The sequence below is a fragment of the Phaseolus vulgaris genome, chromosome 5 (assembly GCF_051622355.1).
Source record: "Phaseolus vulgaris cultivar YP4 chromosome 5, ASM5162235v1, whole genome shotgun sequence".
NCBI classification, from domain to species: Eukaryota; Viridiplantae; Streptophyta; class Magnoliopsida; order Fabales; family Fabaceae; genus Phaseolus; species Phaseolus vulgaris.
This window is the reverse complement of record NC_143502.1, coordinates 10,780,698-10,802,664: the sequence shown is the minus strand read 5'-3', so window position 1 is coordinate 10,802,664 and position 21,967 is coordinate 10,780,698. Positions and strand designations below refer to the sequence as shown.

Here is a 21,967-nt window from a genome sequence, read left to right as displayed (position 1 = left end):
GGCGCCCTTTGTCTTTGCAGGTGAGAGATTATTGAACCAAGGAAGTTCGATTCTCAGGCGGAGACAGGCGGGCCATAGATTGCCTTTCTTGTCAACTAGCGAGCGAGTCAACCGACAAGAACATTTGGCGTCCACCGTGGAACCCGATGAAACTTGATCCCATCCACAATTGTGTTTGAGTTTTTTGATGTGTTGGGCGACGAAACCTTTCGATTGGAAATTCAAGACGATGGAGCCATTCCTCAAACGAGGAACGCGCCAAGCCTCAAGTTCTATTTCAGGTTTTTTTTTTGACGAGGTCACCCAAATAAAATTTCAAGTTGTTCAATTGAAAAGTATGAGTGCAGTGCAGTTAATGAATCTCTCCCTTGAAGTGATACACCAAGATCAGAGGTAGTTTGGTTCCCTAATGAACCCTCTCTTGTATGAGTTCACCAAGGCGAAGAATAGTATGGTTCCTCGGTGAACCTCCCTCTTTCGCAAGTTTACCGAGGCTAAGAACATTATGGTTCAAACGTTAAGACCTGTCCCTTGACTTTTTATAGCAAGGTCACAGTCAGTTATTCAAACCTATCCCTTGACTTCATATAGCAAGGTAGCGATCAGTTGTTAAAAACCTGCCTTGCCTTATGGGTGAGGACGAGGTCAGTTAAGAACCGTTCACTTAAGTTAGAAACACCAAGATTGGAGCAACATAGTTCCTCAGCGGAACCCCTTCTTGTGTGGGAATGCCAAGGTTGAATAGAATGGTTCATTAGTTAAATTTATTCTTGCCCTCACGAAGCAAGGTCGAGAACAGTGCGGTCCAACAGACTAGGTGTGACCATCGACCAAATGAAGGCAGAAACGAGATCAGCAAGGAGACCTTCCCCCTTGTCTTGCAAGAAAATCAAAGACAGTGGGAAAGGCTTTCCTTGTCCTCATACAACAAGGATGAGGTTAGTTATTAAGATCCTCCCTTGACTTCATACAACAAGGATGAGGTCAGTTATTAAGATCCTCCCTTGACTTCATACAACAAGGATGAGGTCAGTTATTAAGATCCTCCCTTGACTTCATACAACAAGGATGAGGTCAGTTGTTAAGATCCTCCCTTGACTTCATACAGCACAGATGAGGTCAGTTATTAAAATCCTCCCTTGACTTCGTACAACAAGGATGAGGTCAGTTACGAACCGTTCACTTGGGTTAGAAGCCTCGAGATTGGGAGAGGATGATTCATAGAGAACACCTCCCCCTTGAGTGAAAACGCCAAGGTTGAACAGTATGGTTCGCCAGTTAAATCCTCCATTGCCTCTATACGACAAGGACGAGGTCAGTAAGTGAACCTCTCCCTTGGGTTAGAAACAACAAGACTGAGAATAGTATGGTTCTTAGTGAGCCTCCCTCTTTCGTGGGAATGCCAAGGTCGAAAATAGTATGGTTCCAAGTAAGACATCTCCCTTGCCTTCATACACCAAAGTCGAGAACAGTAAGTGAACCTCTCCCTTGCCTTTATACGCTAAGGTCGAGAATAGTATGGTTCCAAGTAAGACATCTCCCTTGCCTTCATACACCAAGGTCGAGAATAGTAAGTGAACCTCTCCCTTGCCTTTATACGCCAAGGTCGAGAATAGTATGGTTCCAAGTAAGACATCTCCCTTTCCTTCATACGTCAAGGTCGTGAACAGTAAGTGAACCTCTCCCTTGCCTTTATACGCCAAGGTCCCTTTAAGGAGCAGTTAGGTTCATGGCGAACCATAGTGAAATCTCCCTTTGGGGAGCAGTAAGGTGATTCAGATGGAATGACCCAGGCTCAGTAAGACTCTGAACTCGGGTGCCCAGAATCGTAGCTAGCCATGACTAAGATTGTTTTGCTTAATCCAGTAAAGATAACCCTGTGGGGATAGAGTTGCACCACAAAGGTGTTAAGAGTAGACTTAATGTGTAAGCCAACACTCAAGGCAGATACTCTAAGTTGCCAAATGCCATTTAAGGGCAGACTTGGTGTAGAGATCGACCTCGAGTCAGATGCTCAGGTCACCCCTAATCTCGGCGGAGGATATGTTAGGAAAGCAATAAAACTTTCCAAATGCATTATGTTGATAAGGTTGACAATTATATTGCCATCAGTTAATTAAGGCGTACATTGGCCTAAGGTAGTTGAGGTTTACTGGGTTATCACCTACCCCTAAAAAACTATTGTTAGCCACCTGAGCACTCATTAGTCTCTTCGCCGAAACGAGTTACAACTCGAGAATGGGAGGCTTGTGTACCGACCAGTCCTCGGACATCGACAGAGGGAGAGATCGAACGTCGGTGGTTTGAACAACTATATTGGGCCACGTAAGGTGGACCCCATAATTATACTAGTTACCAATTAAAATATCAGATATGAGAGGAAGCCCTAAGACACGAGGGATCCATGCAGGTGATGTGTATAACACATTCAAGCGCGGCACAAATAAATAGCCCTTGGAGGCGTTAAGGCCCGATTAAGGTTAGGGTTTCCAAGGGAAGCTGCATGTATGACACGTGAATACTTAGGGCACCCACAAAACAAATGGCCCCAGAGATTTGGTGCTCAAGTTGGTACCCAGACGACCATTCTGTTAGTCATTGCACTCTAGTTAAGGGAAGTCTTATGTGCCAGATTACGCTAAGATTATGTAATAGTAGCGCAGGGACATTCTCCAAGGAACCCTAGACATGGGTAACAAAACAGAGGTAAACCCTAGTTTCTACCTATATAAAAGGTGCTAAGAACCCTAGCAAGGTACACAGTTTCTAAGACTGAAACTACTTTATACACTTATTGTTTCTTTGCCCCAGTACTGACTTGAGCGTCAGAATGCAAACGGCCGTCAAGGCACCCTTTGTCTTTGCAGGTGAGAGATTCTTCAACCAAGAAAGTTCGATTCTCAGGCGGAGACAGACGGGCCAAAAATTGCCATTCGAGTCAACCAGCGAGCGAGTCAATCGGCGAGAACATTTTATGAAAGAGTTGAAATGTTCTTATACCCCATAATAACTTATTTATGCACTCCCTAGTTTTCGAAAAATATATTTTGTCCTAAGTAAAATCTAAATATGAATGAGTGTTTTGAATAGTTCGTCCCTAATTAAATTTATAAAAAAAAATCATCTGTTTGCTTTTAAATGTTAAATACAAAAATTATGTTTTCATATGTTATATTTCGAAAGATAATATAATTAGATAATTAAAAAATTAAAAAATTCATCTGCTTACATTTAAGTGTTAAAGACAAAAATTCTATTTTCGTGTTTGCTATAACTCAAAAGATAAAAGTGTTGTATTGTTGTTACCTTTAAAGTAATTATCAAGAATTATGAGTTATTTGGAAAAATAAAATATTAAGATATTTTTTTCTTTATTTTTAGGTAAAATAATTTTTTTAAATTTTTTTTAAGCATAATTAATGTAAAATAAACTGAAATGTTCTTTTAAAAATAATTTTTTATAAAAAAATATATTATAGAAAAGAAATTATGTTTCTTTCACTCGTCTCCTTTTATTATTTGTTAGAATTTTTAAATTTGTACTTTTGTACTTTTTTCAAATCAATTTGACTCTATTTTTTTAACATTTATTTTAAAATTATTCAAATAAAATTAAATTTTGACACCTAGTATTGAGCAGTAGTTCTTTAACTTTCTATAGAATGAGAATCACTACCTTATCTTAGTTATAATAGTTTACACACTATGAATATAAGTGTGAATAAATTGGCTTTATTTTATTGTCTTTGATGTTTCTCTGATCTTTATATATAATACAAACACATTTATATATTATAATAAAAATTATTAAATAAAAATTAATTTTTAAAAATTAAAAAATAATTAGTTACTATATTAACTAAATTAAATATTATTTTAAATATTAAAAAATTATTAATCTTTAAAATAGTTTTTATTATTAATAAAAAATTAAACTAATTTCTAAATTATATCAATTAACTACCAAACTGCCAATTTTAAAATCTAAATTAGTTGATAATTAAAATATTAATAACTAATTATATATAAATTTAAAAATAAGTTTATAATTTTTTATTAATAATAGAAACTAGTCTAGATATTAATATTTAAAAAATATTTAATTTATAGTGATTAATTATTTTTTATCTTTAAAATTAATTTTTTTAATAATTTATTATTAAGTATTATTTCTAATTCCTATGCTTGATGACAAGAAACTATTCATGTTGGTTTATTTATTTTCTTATTAATAAGGAATACATTTTACATTAAATAATTTAAAAATATATTTTAAATTAAGAAATTTAAAAATGCCTTTTAAATTACTTAATTCATAAATAAATTATGAATTTTTCCTAAGTTATTGTAACATTGAAAATTAGAAGGCTTGAATAATGGTCCTATAAAAAGTATTTTTCAGGGTTTTAGGATATATGCAGAACAACCAATCTAAAAACTGAACTCCTATAAAGAAGCCCAATGATAATGGCAGCAGTGAAGTGAAGGAGTATTCTCATTATGCTAACTGTATTCTCATTATGGTAAAAAGTTTATTTCATCCTAGTGACTATAATCAAATTATTAAATAATAATTAAATTTAAAAACTAAAAATATTTAATCATTATATTAATAAAATTAGATACTATTTTTAGAGACTAAAATATTATTTAAAGTTGTTTCTATTATTAATAAAAATTTATACAATAATTTTTAAATTGATATCTAAATTAGTTACTAAAGTTTTGGCTATTAATATTTTAGATTGTAAATTAATCTCTAAAACACTTTAGAATATAAAGTAGTTAGTAACTCAAACCTTAATAGCTAATGGCTAGATAATAATTTAAAAATTATTTTATAAATTTTTATTAATAATAGAAACTATTTTAGATACTAATAATTTTTTAGTTTACAAAATTATTTCTAATTTAGTTAAATAGTAACTAATTATCTTTAAAATTAATTTCTATTTGATGATTTTCTTGTAGTGAGTTTTTTTCTCTCATTTCCACTTTACAACCCCTTTTAATAATAAAATATTATGTTTTTTTTAATAAAAATAAATATAATTTTTTTTTAAATAAAATAATAATATATTTGATTGTCAAATGTGGATGTTAACTAAGAGTGTCAACCTATCATTATTCAATAAATATTAATTACATTCTTTCATGAGTGTGAGAAGGAGAATTTTAGGTTTTCATTTTCTTAGATTAGCATACTTTTATTAGTTGTAAATATAAACATATTTTTATGTTCTTAAGACTTTGTTTGGATATATTTAAGATAGAGGAAAATGATGGATTTAAGGGGAAAAAAAAATAGTCAAAAATGAAGTTATTTCTATTAAGGGATAAGAAGTGGAAAGTGAAAAGAAAATTTCAAAAAAAATGTGTGAATATGATTATAACATTTTTTAATTGATTAAATTTTAAGATAACAGTTTTATCATTGTGATTAAAATTAATTTGAAATCAAATATTATTTATTATTTGTGTATGCAACTTGCTCGTAATTAAAATATTTTTTATGTTACGATCATTGAAGTTAGTTGCAAAAAAATATGAATTACCTGACGTTGTAAATACATGAAAAAGGTTATACTAACCTAAATACTAATTAATTAAGTAATTAAACTTGCATCAAACAAGTCACCAAGTTAGAGGATAATAGAAAGATAAGATTTTAGCTTTATTCTCTCTCCACTGAATGATTTTGGTGTGGCTGGGGTTTGTGTGAGTGCTTGTTCATTCTCCAGCTTGGTGGTGAACGATGGTGGCGCAGGGGTAGTGGGTGTTGGTTGGTGGCAACACGGAAGTCTGCAAAGACGTTGGTGGTGGCGCGACGGTTCTCTAGTTTGCATACAAGGTGTATTCTTTCCTTAAATACATTTTTTTGTAAAGTTGCCACCTTTTTGTGTAGCCAGTTCTAATTTGTGGTAAAGTCAAGATTTTTATCAAAAATTGTGGTAAAGTCAATATTTTTATCAATGAACGTGTGCGGGTGCTATTGGCGAGGGTATCAAGGCATTGCACACAAAAAAAGTGGCCCCATTTTTCATATAGCTAGATCTAATTTGTGGTCAAGTCAAGATTTTTATAAAGAAATGTATGTGAGTGTTGCTGGCAGTGGTTTTGTAGGGTTAAGGGTGTCTTTTCTTGGAGTTTTGTGGAACTTCAAGAATGGTAGAGGCCTCTTCCAATTTCTTGATACCTTGGGATTGTTTGAAAGAGAACGAAGTGGTTCCAACTAAGAAGGCATTTGTTATGCAAGGACATAGGAAAAAAATTGCTAGACCTTTGGCAATACTTGTGACATCCCTGTGTCCCAACTACCTAAACTTTGTATCAATGAGGACATGGTTTTTGTACGGGTTGAAGAGGAAGATTACTTGCCCGGTCTTGAGGATTGCAAGACCCATCTACATGGTCAAATTATTCTATCTAAGGAGGATAAACCTCTCACACACATTGATTTAACTAAAAAGTTGTAGCTTGTGTGGAAGATTATTGGATCTTGGAAAGCAATCCTGCTTGAGAGAGGTTTTTATGAGTTTGAGTTCTACGCACTACACCTCCCCAATCAAGACGAACAGTCACTTCCCATTTCCAGAAAAAGTTCCCCTGCCTCTGTGTAGAAAGATAAAGTGGGTCACCATATTTTCCTACTAGGGTCACCACATACTGTCACCCTCTAAGTTGAGTAAATTTTTGTGGTCACTTCACACTGTCTTACTCTCATGACCTCTAAGGAAATCATTTAACCCACTTTCTCCCAACCTCATGCCCCTCCCCAACCAAGATGAACACTCACTTCCCATTTTTAGAAAAAGTTTCATTGGGTCTGTGCAAGAAGTGTAATGTGGGGTCACCACATATTCCATCTAGGGTGACCACATACTGTCACCCTCTAAGTTGGGTGAATTTTTGTGCTCACTTCACACTGTCTTACTATCATGGCGTCTAAGTAACTCATTTAACCCATTTTCTCCCCACCTTACTTCTCTCCCCAACCAAGACGAACAATCATTTGACATTTTTAAAAAAAGTTTCTCTGGGTCTGTGCAGGAAGTATAATATGGGTCACTACATATTCCCTCTAGGGTCACCACATATTGCCATTATCTAAGTTGAATGAATTTTGTGGTTACTTCACATTGTCCTACTCTCATGCACTATATGGAACTCATTTAACCCACTTTCTCCCCACCTCATGCCCCTCCCCAATCAAGATGAACACTCACTTCCCATTTCTAGAAAAAGATTCCATGGGTCTGTGCAAGAAGTGTAATGTGGGTCACCACATATTCTCTTTAGGGTCACCACATATTGTCACCCTCTAAGTTGTTTGAATTTTTGTGGTGACTTTACATTGTCTTACTCTCATGTCCTCTAAGAAACTCATTTAACTCACTTTCTCCTCACCTCATGCCCTACCCCAACCAACACGAACACTCACTTCCCATTTCCAGAAAAAGTTTCCCTGGGTCTGTGCAGGAAGTGTAATGTGGGTCACCACATATTCCTACTAGGGTCACCACATACTGTCACCCTCTAAGTTGAGTGAATTTTTGTGCTCACTTCACACTATCCTACTCTCATGGTCTCTAAGGAACTCATTTAACCCACTTTCATCCCACCTCATGCCTCTCCCCATCCAACACGAACACTCACTTGACATTTCCAGAAAAAGTTTCCCTGGGTCTGTGCAGGAAGTGTAATGTGGGCCACATATGCCCTTTAGGGTCACCACATACTGTAACTCTCTAAGTTGAGTGAATTTTGTGGTTACTTCACACTGTCCTACTCTCATGTCCTCTAAAGAATTCATTTAACCTACTTTCTCCCCACCTAATGCCCTTTAGAACTAACACGAACACTCACTAGACAGTTTTAGAAAAAGTTTCTCTAGGTTTGTGCAGAAAGTCTAATGTGGGTCACCTCATATTCCTACTAGGGTCACCACATATTGTCATCCTCTAAGTTCGGTGAATTTTGTGCTTACTTGACACTGCCCTGTAGTCTTGGCCTTTAAAAAACTTATTTAACTCACTTTCTCCCTACATCATGCCTCACCCCGACCAGAATAACTTTATAAAATGTCTTTTTTGGAGAAAAAAAAATACTAAAAACGTATACATAGTTACACAAACCAAGTAAACGCAAATATATACTTTTAACAATAGATTCCACAAAAAAACAAGTCATGCTCCATAAAAAACCAAATAGTAAACTCAGACAACTATGACCACATCAAATTTAAACACAAACTTTAGCTCAGACAAGGGTCAGCACATGGAAAATAACACATTAAACCCAATACAAAGCACACAACATAAAATCTTTCACTTAATAAAGAAATGAATAGAATATGTACTACCTTGGATTACTAATCCCTAAACCCACGGTGGAAGAGAAGGTGGAGGAGAAACTTTGAAAAGGTGGAAGAGCACGACACTTGCAGTACGACAAGAACGTGAAGGATAATGAAGGAAAATGAAGGAGAATGCACACGACACTTGCAACAAGTGAAACGGAACAAACGAAATGAAGGGAAAGAGTACCACAGGATGAGAAATAAGAACTTGAAGAAGAAAACTTAAGAGTTGCCCCAATTTCTTAGCCCTGATTTCTTTACATTCTAACCCTAAATCTATTTAACGCGAGCCCCACAACTCTAATAGAATAATATTAATTTTGCCACGTATGCAGTTGTATGGTGGAGTAAGTGCAGTATCGGTTGTTCAACCACCATTTTTCTTTTTTTCTCTGACACACTATAACATGTTTCTTGCATGCAAAATTATTATTTGACAACTCTTTTCATTGCACCAGATTACAACTTCAAATGTGTTTTTTACCCTTCAACAAATCTACTTACTTCATATATGTACCTAATTTCTATAATGTGCAAGAAATTATCAAATGAAATGATGATGAACTAGTGAATCTAAATTTTCAAATAAAGAAATTTTATATATTTTATTTTTTAAATTATAATTTTTTTACTTTATTTTAATAAAAATATTTTTTTAACAACTAACTCTACATGACAATCGTGATATGATATTTAAAAAAAAATTATTTTTATAATGTTTTAAAAAAATTATTTTGACAACTTTCTATTTTTATTTTACATTGATTATTTTGAAGTAATATAAAAAAAAATTAGTGGAATAATCATATTATAATGTCATCATCTTTAATACTAACATACAAGTACATATAATAAAATATATCATACTTAAATTAAAAAAATTAAAAAATATAATTAAAATTTTGATATTATTAATTATTAAATAATTGATTTTTTGAGATATTAAAATCACTTTATTCAATTTAAATGACACAAATGCTTGGTAAAAAGAAAATTTTAATTTTTGAAAAAAATTAAAATTAAAAAAAAATCTCATAATTGTTATATTTAAGTAACATTTTCAAGAACTAACATTTTCGAATTTTTATGTTATGATTAAAAAAATCATTAATTAGAGGATATGAAAATCTTTTTTTTTCTCAAAATAAAATAAAAATTTAAATAATAAAAGTTATATGTTATTATTAATAATATATTTTATCAATTCAATTATTTATTTATAAATTTTATAATTTATGAAATTCATAATTTTCAAACATAAAAAAATCCGCATACCTATTGTTTCTTTAAAATAATTCGAAAATTTAAAACATTAAACATTATAAACTTGTGAAATAGTTATATTATTCATATAGTAAAACTTAATAGTATTTTTATTGATCATTTACATCCTTACATCCTTTTGCAGGGTTTACATTCTCTATCAACACCACCACAAAACATATTTTAGGATGTTCATTATTTCAACGGTCTCATCAGAAAGGTAAAACCCTATAGAAGGACTACCACTTATGTAAACATCTGAGTTTTGTTTTATTATATTGCGGGGTGGTGCATGAGGTATGTGTAAAGTAACCTCAATAGAGGAGACCAAGGTACAATTATCTAATCTCAATGTTAATGTAGTTAGTCAAAGTAAGTGGTGACCTGTGTAAGAATAAGTGGTGACCCCTGTTACCAACTTTTTGCATAATTAATTAACTTTAGAAATGTTGAGGTTTGTGTTGTTCTTGTGTAGGATGGTGCAATGCATGAGATATGTGTAAAGTAACCCTAGTGGAGGACACAAAGGTCAAGTTCTCTAATCTGACTATTAATGTAGTTAGAGATAGTCATAGTAATTGGTGATCTGTGTAGGAATAAGTGGTGACTTACTACCAAGTTTATGCACAGTTAAGTAATTTTATAAATTGTAAGCTTTATGTTGTTCTTGTGTAAGGTGGTGCATGAGGTGTGTGTAAAGTGACCTTAATGGAAGACACCAATGTACAATTATCTAATTTCAATGTTAATTAGTCAGAGTAAGTGGTGATCCGCTACCAACTTTCTGCACAACGAAGTAATTTTAGAAATTTTGAGCTTTGTATTGTTTTTGGGTGGGGCAATGCAGTGTATGAGATGTGTGTAAAGTCATCCCAGTGGAGAACACGATGGTCAATGTCACTGTTAATGTAGTTAGTCACATTCACATTAAATGGTGACCTATTACCAAGTTTTTGTACAATAAAATAATTTTAGAAATTTAAACTTTGTTTTGTTCTTGGGTAGTGCATGACATGTGTGTAAAGTGACCTTAGTGGAGGACACCAAGGTCAAGTTCTCTAATCTCAATGTGAATGTAGTTAGCCACAGTAAGTGGTGACGTGCTACCGAGTTTCTGTACACTAATCAAATTTTTGAAAATTTAAGCTTATTGTGTTCTTGGGTGAGGTGGTGCATGAAGTGTGTGTAAAGTGACCCCAGTTGAGTACATCAAGACCAAGTTCTGTAATCTCAGTGTCAATGTATTTAGTGACAGAAACACAAAGTGGTGACCTAGGTAGGAATAAATGGTGATCTACTACCAAGTTTCTGTATAATGAAGTAATTTTAGAAATTTTGAGCTTTATGTTGTTCTTGGGTGGGGTGATGCATGAGGTGTTTGTACAGTGACCTCAGTTGAGGACATCGAGGAAAAGATCTTTAATGTCAGTGTCAACGTAGTTAGTCATAGTAAGTGGTGACTTGTTATCAAATTTTTGCACACTAAACAAATTTCCGACATTTTAAGCTTACTGTTGTTGTTCAGTGGGGTGGTGCATGAAGAATGTGTGAAGTGACTCCACTGGAGGACACCAAGGTGAATTTCTCTAATGTCACTATTATTCGTGTACAATTATTGTAGTGGACCATTCAAACTTGTAGTTGTGTACAATATTTATAATTTATGATTTAGGTTGGATAATTTTATTAGTTAGTGGGTTTATGTTACCAATGTTGCATTCTTCAAAATGTTTAAAGTAATCGATTTCATTTTTCATGTAATAAATAAATTTCACGTATGATAAACAAACTCATGAGTTCACCTTATTCATCATCCTCATTGACTATTGTGCAAAAACTTTGATTAGGTCACCATTTCCTAAACCATTTTTTCTGAATGACCAACACATTAACCTCAACCATACTCAAGTTCAATTGTCCATTACTTTAATAAATAAAATCCTTCATGCTAAATTCAATCACAATATGCATTTAAGCATACAAAAAATCATTTTGAATAAAATTATAACAATGATATCAAGAAAGTCCAATTCAAAAATATGTTTGTGATAAATATTTATTTTAGTCAAGAAAATATTTGACTAGACTAAATTGGGATTTAAGAATATAAAGATAAATAAATAATACTAACTAAGTGGAAAAAATTATTATTGTTCTCACTGGTTGACCTCAGACGGATTGAATGGACACGTTCCTTCTCTGATTAATTAGTGTTTCGAGGTACTTGGTGCTCCACTAGGACAAAAGGGGATCTACCTGTTGATCACACTCCAACGATCAAGTCAGTGAGAGCATTCAAAAATATCAAATCAGTTTCAGTCTCAAGTATTCAGAAACAGCGTGCCTTTACTAGGGGTCTCAAGCCCCCTTTTATAGATATTCTTTCAACAGTTCTCTCCCATCTCAACAGAGCGAGATTTCAACAGGGAGAATATAATCTAAAAAAAAACATATAATCATAACAGAAAAACATATTGCTTACGTGCACCTTTATTCTCGGGTGCTTAACAACGATAAAATATTATGTTGACTCATGCACCTTTATTCTCAGGTGCTAACTACTTTATTTTCAACAACTTTTATTGGTATTTAATTAGCGTATTTATCATAAACAATTAGAATATTCCTTCTATTTTAATTATCTTTTTCAAGTTGTCTTCCAATATCTAGGTCGAGCTCATGGCCCATCCTTTGGGCTCATACTTGTCCAAATCGAACTGACCTAATCACTTGGATCGAGGTTCCAAACACTTTTGACCACTACAATTATAATTACTATTAATATTATTAACATTATTATTATTATTGTAATTATTATTATTATTAAAATTGTTATTAATATTAGTATTGTTATTATTAATAAAAAAACAAAACCGGAGAAAAAATAAACCGTATAGTGCAAAAAAAATTTTGCAAATACGTCTAAAAAAAACAAACAAACCCAAGATATGAAAACTACAAAAAAAAAAATGAAAAACATTCTAACATATCACAGTACAGTAGATGCATAGACTATTAAAATATTAATATTTTGGTGGTGCACGTAATCGAAATATCGGGACCCTTGTTCCATTTATGAATAGTTTTATGTGAGATTGTGTAAGTTGTAGTGTTGGTGTGGGTAAGATAAACAAAGAAGTCCAAAAGACATAAGAAAGAAGAGAGAAAAAGAGAAGAAAATTAAGCACAGAAAGATGGGTTGTTTGTTTGGTGACGAGATCGAAGAGAGAAAGAGAAAGAAACAGCATAACTGTCAATAACAGATGCTTGCTGGCTAAGCATAAACCAAACCCAATCATCCCTTTCTTTCACTTCACCTTCACACTCTCAACAACCTCTCATCTTCACTCACACCACACACCCTTTAACCTCCATTCCCTCACACCCGGAGCTTCTTCCACTTCCTCAAACCATGCCTTCTTCTTCCCCCAAATCCTTCTACCCTCGTCCTCCCCCTCGCACAACCTCCTTCCTCATCTTTGCATGCCTCTTCCTCTCCGCTTTCTTCTTCCTTTTCCTCAGACCCCTTTTGGACCCTCCCTGCCCCAACCGCACCCCCACATCGGTTCGAGTCCTCTGGGACCACAGCCCCACCACCCACCACAACCCTCCGCTTCATAACAGACACAAAGTCATGGCCTTTGTGGGAGTTCAAACCGGCTTCGGATCCGTGGGCAGGCGCCAATCTCTCAGGAACACTTGGTTTCCTTCCGATCCACATGCACTTCAAGGGTACACCCTTTCTTTATTTATTTCCTGATCTTTGCAATATTTGTTTTTCGCCAAAACTTAAGTATAGATTTCTTCGCTAATCTGGGTAATAAAGATGGAAGAGAAAGTGAATGATTTGCGTAGTCTTATAGTAATCTGTTATCACTGATCTGCTTTTGGAAGAGGAGTTGCTTGGGAGTTCTGATAAACATATACTCCTTTCCTTACACTGTACTTTGAGGTGTACAATGTGAAGAAAAAATGGAAAAGAAAGAATGAAAATGAAGAGAAAGAGAGTGAAAAGGGTGATAATTGATTGCTTGGGTAGAAATGAATATATGTTTCTAACTATTTGATTGCTTGGAGTTGTTGACATTGCCATGTCTTTATAAGTTGTTACAGTTTTAGCCATGGAAGATACTAGGTTCTTATCTGTATTTGTGTGGCCTGAATTTATCTACTATATCAAAATTTGTGCACAGATGCGGCTGAAGGTGAAATTAGTCTATTTTTACGGAATTATTTAAATTTTGTAGAAATCAATTCTATTCAGATTATATCAACAATTGTCATTCAATTTGACCAATGGTTAATACTAATCTGGTATATTTTCCAAGGCCAGATGAGTGAGTTTATGTTTCTGCTTTATGAATATGATACTTTTTGGGCATCTGTAATAATGTCAATTTTTATTTCTATTTTGGAATTTCTAATTTCTAGAATTTTAGCTGCAATGTACGTAGGCCACTGGTTAGCTGTATGTTTTGTTGGGTATTTTGAAGGTGTTTGTGTCTGAGAGTGATGTGATCTAATGGAATTATCTCCATTCATTATGATAAGCAAAATTTGTTTTGTTTCTTGCAGCTTGGAAGAAGCCACTGGCTTGGCTTTTAGGTTTGTGATTGGTAGAACGAGTGATAGATCAAAGATGTCTGCTCTTCAGAAGGAAGTGGCACAATATGATGATTTCATTTTACTGGATATAGAAGAGGAGTACAGTAAGCTCCCATACAAAACGTGTGTGCTGAGGGTTAGTAAACTGCTATATTTTATGTCAGTAGTTTGTTGCTGAGTTGAATTTGGTCATTTATTACAGATTAGCTTTCTTCAAAGCTGCTTATGCACTTTTTGAAGCAGACTTTTATGTCAAAGCAGATGATGACATATACTTAAGGCCAGGTGCTATATCTTTCAGTGCCTAACTTGGTTAAATATGGTGATGAACTTTGTTTATGAGATTAATGATTTCTCTATAATTAATTAAGATTTGTGTAACATATTTATTTTTAATGTCAGACCGTCTTTCACTACTGCTGGCTAAAGAGCGATCTCACCCTCAGACTTACATAGGATGCATGAAAAAAGGCCCTGTTTTCACTGACCCCAAACTCAAATGGTTAGTTCTGTTTAGATTAACTCTATTTTATCTCCAAATTTTAAGTTTATCACTTTATCATTGTACCTTTTGACCTTGCAAGCAGAATTAAGTTTTAAGTATATGCATCATCCTGAGATACTCTGCAAAATCAAATTCTTACTAGTTCTAGATGTAGTTTTCTTTCATTCATTTTTGTTGTGGGGACATGACTTTTCTTGAAGCAGATAGGAGAAGAGTTTGGATAATTTATACTAATTATGCCAGTACTGTCCAGATTACAGTTCTGCACTTCTGCATACATCCACTCAGGGTTTCCTCCTAACAAGGACTTTTCCTCCCTCAAACACTACACAAACAATCCACCATAAAACTTATATAATTGATGAGTCTTAGATAATTGATAAGTGTTTATACAGTGATACACCATATTACAATATAAAGGAGAAATAATTTTTTGTTAAAATAGACTAATTTTAAAATTATATTGAACATATAATTGGTATCTTTCAAATTTATAGTCGAAAGGAACATTTTCGATAATTTATTGATAATTTTAAGAAAAATAACTGTAAATAAAATAAAATTTTGTATAATTTTGTTAATATTAATTTATACAATAATATTCATAGTTTTTTTATTTAACAACATTTATAGTTATTGTCATACATAAATTCAACGTATATTATTTATTAGAATATTGAATTAAATAATAATAATTTAAATATTTTTTAAAATATTATTTATAATTTTAAAATATTATATACTTTTTTATAATATAAAAATTAGTTATATATAATTTTGTATACTTTAGTTAAAATTTATTTTTAATACTTTTCTTAATTTATAAAAACTAAATTAAAAGTAAAATTTTAGAAAATTATATGTAGTTTTAGTAAAAATTGTCATTTGAACTTTTATGTTATATCCTAGCATTATTTAGTTTGTTATCTTGTATACACCAATCATTTAATGGGATTATACATTATGATGTTATTATCCTATTATTATTTATCTTATTGTATCCTATTATATCACCACTATTTTATATGGGACTGGATTTTCAATATTAAATTTTTAGTGCATGTTTGATGAAGGATAAAAGAGTTAAAGTTTAGAAAAGGGAATATTTTAAATAAGCTTGCTATGTGTGTGGAAGTTTATAGTATGAATTTGAGAAATTAAATGACTATTCTCTCGGAGGGTTTATTTCTATAAATATTTTAATTAAGTTTATGATGCAATATAAGAAAATCATTAAATAACAATTAAAATTAGAGATAAAAAATAATTAGACACTATATTAATTAAATTATATATTATTTTAAAAATTAAAAAATTATTTATATTTAAAGTGATTTTTATTGTTAATAAAAATTTATAAAATGATTTCTAAATTGGTATCTAGTCATTAACTACCAGGATTTTAGCTATTAATATTATAAATTTTAAATTGATCCAATTAGTCTTTTAGAGACTAATTTAGAATCTAAAATATTAATAGCTAAAATGTTGATAACTAATAATTAGATATCAATTTAAAAACTACTTAATAAATTTTTATTAATAATAAAAATTACTTTAAATATTAATAATTTTTTTAGTTTATGAAATTATAGTTGCAATGATTTTCTTATATTACTCATAGTGTCCTTCAAATTCTCATAGTTTTTTTTTTTTTTATTCTCTTACTTTTGCTCTCTTCTTTTCTCTTACCTCTTCCAACCATGCAAATGTATGAAATTGAGAATGTTTGAATTGAATTGTTTTTTACCTTGATCTTGCAGGTATGAGCCACTATCTAATTTACTTGGAAAAGAATATTTTCTTCATGCTTATGGTCCTATATACACACTTTCTGCTGATGTTGTATCAAGCTTGGTAGCACTTAAGAATAACAGGCATGTTTCATTTCTCCATTTCATTATTTAGAAATAGTGATGTGGTATTATAATGAATGTAATGTTTGTAGTTTTTAATGACAGTTTCCGGATGTTCAGCAATGAGGATGTTACAATTGGAGCTTGGATGCTTGCAATGAATGTGAATTATGAGAATAGTCCTGAACTCTGTGCTCCACACTGTACCTCCACATCAATTGCTGTCTGGGATATTCCCAAGTGTTCAGGTTCCTATTTCTCCCCTCTTTTTTCACAAACTTTTAATTCATATTCAACATCATTTCAAACCAAAACTTAACATAAGATGAAGTTGCACTTGAAACTAATATATTTTATCCAATCACCCCCACATTCTTCTACAGGTCTCTGTAATCCAGAAAAGAGAATGTTGGAACTCCATCAGCAGGAAAGTTGTGCCAAGACTCCAACTTTGGACTCTGATGAATAGTTTTTGTGTGAATAATTAGGAAGAAGTGAAGCTCAATTTTATGTTTCACTGCTGCCATTCATTGCAATCCTTTTCTCTTTCTCATTCATATTTTTTCATCTCTGCACACTCTCATGTATCTTATTTTTTACTCTTCCCTTTTTCTTCTTACCTTCTTTAGGGAACAAGGCTTTGTAGTTTATATACAACACTAAAAGGTAGATAGACTTTACATATTCACTAATTTCTTAAATTTAATTTCATTCTTTTTTAAGATTATATCCAGCAGTAAATGAGACATTCTACAAATTAACTTATACATAAGTTAATTTTAATTTACATTTTAAAAAAATAGTTTTTTTTTTAAAAAAAAAAATTATGTAATACTGATTTTAATAAAAAAAATTATTAATAACGCGTCTGTTTTTTATTTATTTTTTTAAATATCTTTAAAATTTTGTATTTTTTATTATAAATATCGTATTATAAGTATATAATAATTATAATGTTATGAATTAATATATGATGTTATTACAAATTTTAATATATATATATATATAAATAAATATGAAAACACTAATTTCGAGTATATAATTTTATGATATTGTAACTAAATTATTATTTAGAAAAATCAAATAAAAATTAGTATTCATGAATTTATTTAAATTTATCAATAATTTATAAGAAATAAAATTGTTATTAATGAATTTATTTATTAAATTATAAGATTAATTGAGTATATTTTTTATAAATTATGTATATATATATATATATTAAAAATTGTTACATATATAATCGTTATTTCTAAAATGAAGAGTTATTTAATTATTTTAAAATAAAAATAAATTATTATTATGTATTTTATTAGATAAATAAATAAATTATTATTATTTATTAAAAGATGAATAATCTAAATGATATACACTTTTTTTATTTTGACAAAAAATTACTATTATTATAATAATTATTCAAATAAAAATATGTTATTAATTATAATAAGATTTTTATTAAAAGTAATTATAAAAATAAATATTTTTTTATTTTATTTTATGAATTTTTTATTGTGTAGATAGTTTTTTTTATTGGAAAAAATTATTTAAATTTTAAAAAAAGTTATTTAAAGGATAAAGCTGTAAGAAATTGAGTTTTTTTTTGTCTTTTTTTTTCTAAATTCAAATTTTCAGTTTAAAAATAAATAACTGTTAAATTTATTATATTTTAGTATTATAAATGATAAAGGTAGGTAATCAGGTGTACTTATACGCATTGTAATCTATCAGGTCAGGAACTTATTCATAATTTTACTCGTGGAATCAAATTATGAATCCTGATGAGAAAATTAAGATATAGTAACACCACAAATTTGGTTGCCAAAATTTTCTCAATATTAAAATCTCCAATATTAGAACAAACATATAATCAAACTTTATTTTCTATTGTATAAAATTAATAATACAAACCTATACAACATGGGTAACAAATTATATTGATTAGAGTATTGGATTGTAACTTTTTTTTCCATATGAATAAATCATAAATTATTATTGTAAAGAAAAATGGTTCTGAATCTTTTAGATACTTTTGATTGAAAGCTTTCCCAAATCAATTAAACTTGAACCAAATTATCATGTTTTAAATAAATTTCAAAATAATTGTAACTTAATTAATTAGACATGATCAAATAGTGATCTAAGTCTTTCTATACTAAATAAATATTAAAAAATCTTGACATATATATTTTAAATTGCTCAAATTCTTTTAAGAGAATGAATTGTGTAACCTACTATACGTAAATAGATTGTAAAATACCTTTTTTTAGCAAACTCTTTGATTGTGTGTATTTAGAAAGACTTTCGTAATTTTTTTAAAGAATTTGACACTTTTAAATAAACTCAAATTCAATCTCCATTTTAATTGCAATTTTTTTACACTAATAATAAGATTTGCAAAACCATATTCTTTACGAATACTTTTTAGGTATTTAACAAAACCACTTACCATTTCAACTGCTACATCAAACCAGATTCTCATTAGCAATGATTTTGATAATATTATATTATAAAGAATGACATAATTCATGAGAATGTATGATATATGAAAGTTCCAATTTTTTTAAAGGTTGTTAATGAAAAAGAACATAAATAACCAGTTGATTAAAATTATTAAAGTACCAAATAAACTTATTTTGATGAAATCATCTAACAAAAACTGGTTAAACAAATTTATAAAAACTACTAAAGTGACTTGTGATAATGTATTCATGCCCCTAAACACATAATTTGTAAGGAGTAATTATAAATTAAGTAATCATATTGGCAGCACTACACATAGAAAGTAACAGGTTTATCATGGACATTTTGATAAAAAAAATTGTATTCTTTCTTTAGAACCCTAAATTTCAGATTAAAGTTTTTGTGCATTCTGAAAACTTTAGCCCTAGTACATATAGATGCTAAGAACATCAAGGATTTGACAGATCTAGAAGTGAGTGTAAAACCTTTACCAGATCAGCAAAGCATCATTTATATTCTGTACAGAACAAGAGTAAAGTTAGTTTTATTATTATCAACGAAGTGGACATGCCGGAGTGGTTATCGGGCATGACTAGAAATCATGTGGGCTCTGCTCGTGCAGGTTCGAATCCTGCTGTTCATGATTTTTTTATCATTTTCCATTTTTTTTAACTCTAAGCATTCTCCAACTTTTTGTTACCATCTCATGATTTAGACTTCAAAATTAAGCGCTTTTATAGTCTTTCTTTACCTATTATTCTATGGAAACAAAATTTAGATCCTACAAATTTGCCCACTTTTTTAACAACCAACACTGTTTTCCTTAACCAATTTTCCATAAAGATAAATCATTATGTTTTAGAAAAGTAGCCAAATTAGAAAAGGAAAGCCCAAAATATGATAGGAAATTCTTGTTGCTTGATTTGTGAATGTTTCTGGCAAAAAAAGAAGAAAAAAAAAGAACAATAAGAAGTGAGAAATAACATTATGAATGAATATTATTGGCAGAAAGGATGGGTGTACCTAAATGAAAAGAAATTGGACCCCATTACTTATAAATAAATCAACTTTTTCCTTTCTTTGAAGTCAAGCTTCTTGTTCATTTTATTTTAATATTAATATTGTCATCTTATTTGGGTACCATTCTTCAATTCTTCCAATGAATAATGGTTTGAGAGTACTTGCCAAGATTCGTAATAAGTAGTGGCAAATATGGGCCTCCAATCATGGACCCATTATTGGGCCATCAAAAATCAATCATGCTGGGCCATTCTTCTAATTCTGGAATGGTTTGCAACGGATTAGGATACAGAGGGACCCACCTGGCCCATCAAACATCTACCTTTGTGTTCCAATAAGTAAAAACAAATAGTGAACATGCTTCCTGCTGACGTGGACCTGACACATTTCCTACCTCCTACCCTTAAACCTATCTTCTATGGCTACCCATTAGCCAAATCAAATTATTTATTTTAATATATGGGAACAAAAAATTTAAAATAACTTATTCAAATATCATTTTTTTGTTTTGCATAATCTAATTCAATTTTTTTTAAATTATTCTATTATATATTTTATTTTCATCCAAATATTTTATTATTTAATTTTATCGTTAACATGATGATATTATTAAGACTTTCATTTTTATCTTTCTAACTCTCTGATCAATTTGTGTTTTTTTCTGTAATCTTCTTCAATTTATTGATTAACTCATTTTTAAAAAGAGAAAGGAATGATTTGACCCATAAATTAAAAGAGATAAAAAGAAATAAAAAACACTTTAATCCATGAGCGGATGAAATGAAAATAGCGACTTCATTATCTAGTTGAGAACAAAATCAAACAATACTTAAATTTAATTTAACTTATTTATTTTAATATAATTTTTTTTAAATCTTAAGTAATAATTAAATACATTTTCAGAAACTAAAGTAAAAATTTTAAAAAAAATTGTTCATAATACTAATTATTAATTTTCTTATTTCCAAAAACTAAAATGAGAAAGTATTCACCCTTATTTTCATTTCATGAGAGAAGTAATATCATTGGCATAATTTTTTATTAAAAATTAAATCTATGTTAATATAATTTGACATGAAAAACTAATAATAATTGAGGCATTCTTGGTGTAATATTTGTTTTTTAAATAAAATTTCAAATTGTGTGGAGAATAAAAATCAAAACTAGTCAGTGACATAAAAACACCTTTGAGAACTCTTCTAAAAATATACTCTGTGACATCTTCACTATTTTTTTTATTGTGTTTTAAATTAGAAAAGTTGGGTGGTGGAGGAAAATCACAGAGCAAAGCATAATCATGTTTATGATCACAATGTGATTTGATTATTGTGCCAATTGTGTATCGTTTATGGTAGTTTCTGTGGCCTCATGATATGGATGGTGATTTGGACAGCACTACAAGCAGAACACAACAACCTAGGTTTTGAAGAAATTAGATTTTGTCAAAGAAGGAACAATCATTATGCAACAATATATTAGGTTTCAAAATAAACCAAGATTTCATACCCTGTCTTTTACATCAGTTCTTCTGCAATACTAAAACTTTTTTAAAATCATGTAACATAAAATAAAATAATGCATGTTGTGTTAAGGATGAAGTAATATTGCAATATAAGATTTTAAAATTGAAAAACAAGTGAAATTTATAAATCTACCATTTTCAAGATTGATGGTAAAAATATTTTATTTTCGTTTTTGTGAACCTAGTGTTCTATTTGTACGTACCAATAGAGCAGGTTCATTTATGTTATTGAAAGGGCCAAATAAATTCAACTATGAGTTTGTTTGAAGATAATAACAAAAACAACAAATAACTCATAGATGGGTCACACAATTATATAGTTATGGAGATGAAAATAATTTATATTATTTTTATACTTTACAATTATTTTGTAATTT

At 30.6% G+C, this 21,967-nt stretch overlaps 1 protein-coding gene and 1 non-coding gene across 3 annotated transcripts; both read left to right on the top strand.

Moving 5' to 3' along the window:
- Positions 1-12,723: 12,723 nt before the first annotated feature.
- On the top strand, positions 12,724-17,315 carry LOC137835140 (putative beta-1,3-galactosyltransferase 14). Of its 2 annotated transcripts, none has more exons than XM_090302234.1 (7): positions 12,724-13,354; positions 14,198-14,331; positions 14,430-14,512; positions 14,630-14,729; positions 16,496-16,609; positions 16,694-16,836; positions 16,972-17,315. In XM_090302234.1, the coding sequence occupies exons 4-7, from the start codon at positions 14,689-14,691 to the stop codon at positions 17,055-17,057; spliced, it is 384 nt and encodes a 127-aa protein (XP_090158360.1). In that variant the 5' UTR covers positions 12,724-13,354; positions 14,198-14,331; positions 14,430-14,512; positions 14,630-14,688; the 3' UTR covers positions 17,058-17,315. The 2 variants fall into 2 exon arrangements, with proteins under 2 accessions (XP_090158360.1, XP_068499599.1); XM_068643498.2 differs by having other exon boundaries at positions 14,198-14,350.
- A 2,294-nt stretch (positions 17,316-19,609) lies between these two features.
- TRNAS-AGA (transfer RNA serine (anticodon AGA)) lies at positions 19,610-19,691 on the top strand. The gene has a single exon. It is a non-coding gene; the product is annotated as a tRNA-Ser (tRNA).
- Positions 19,692-21,967: the final 2,276 nt, after the last annotated feature.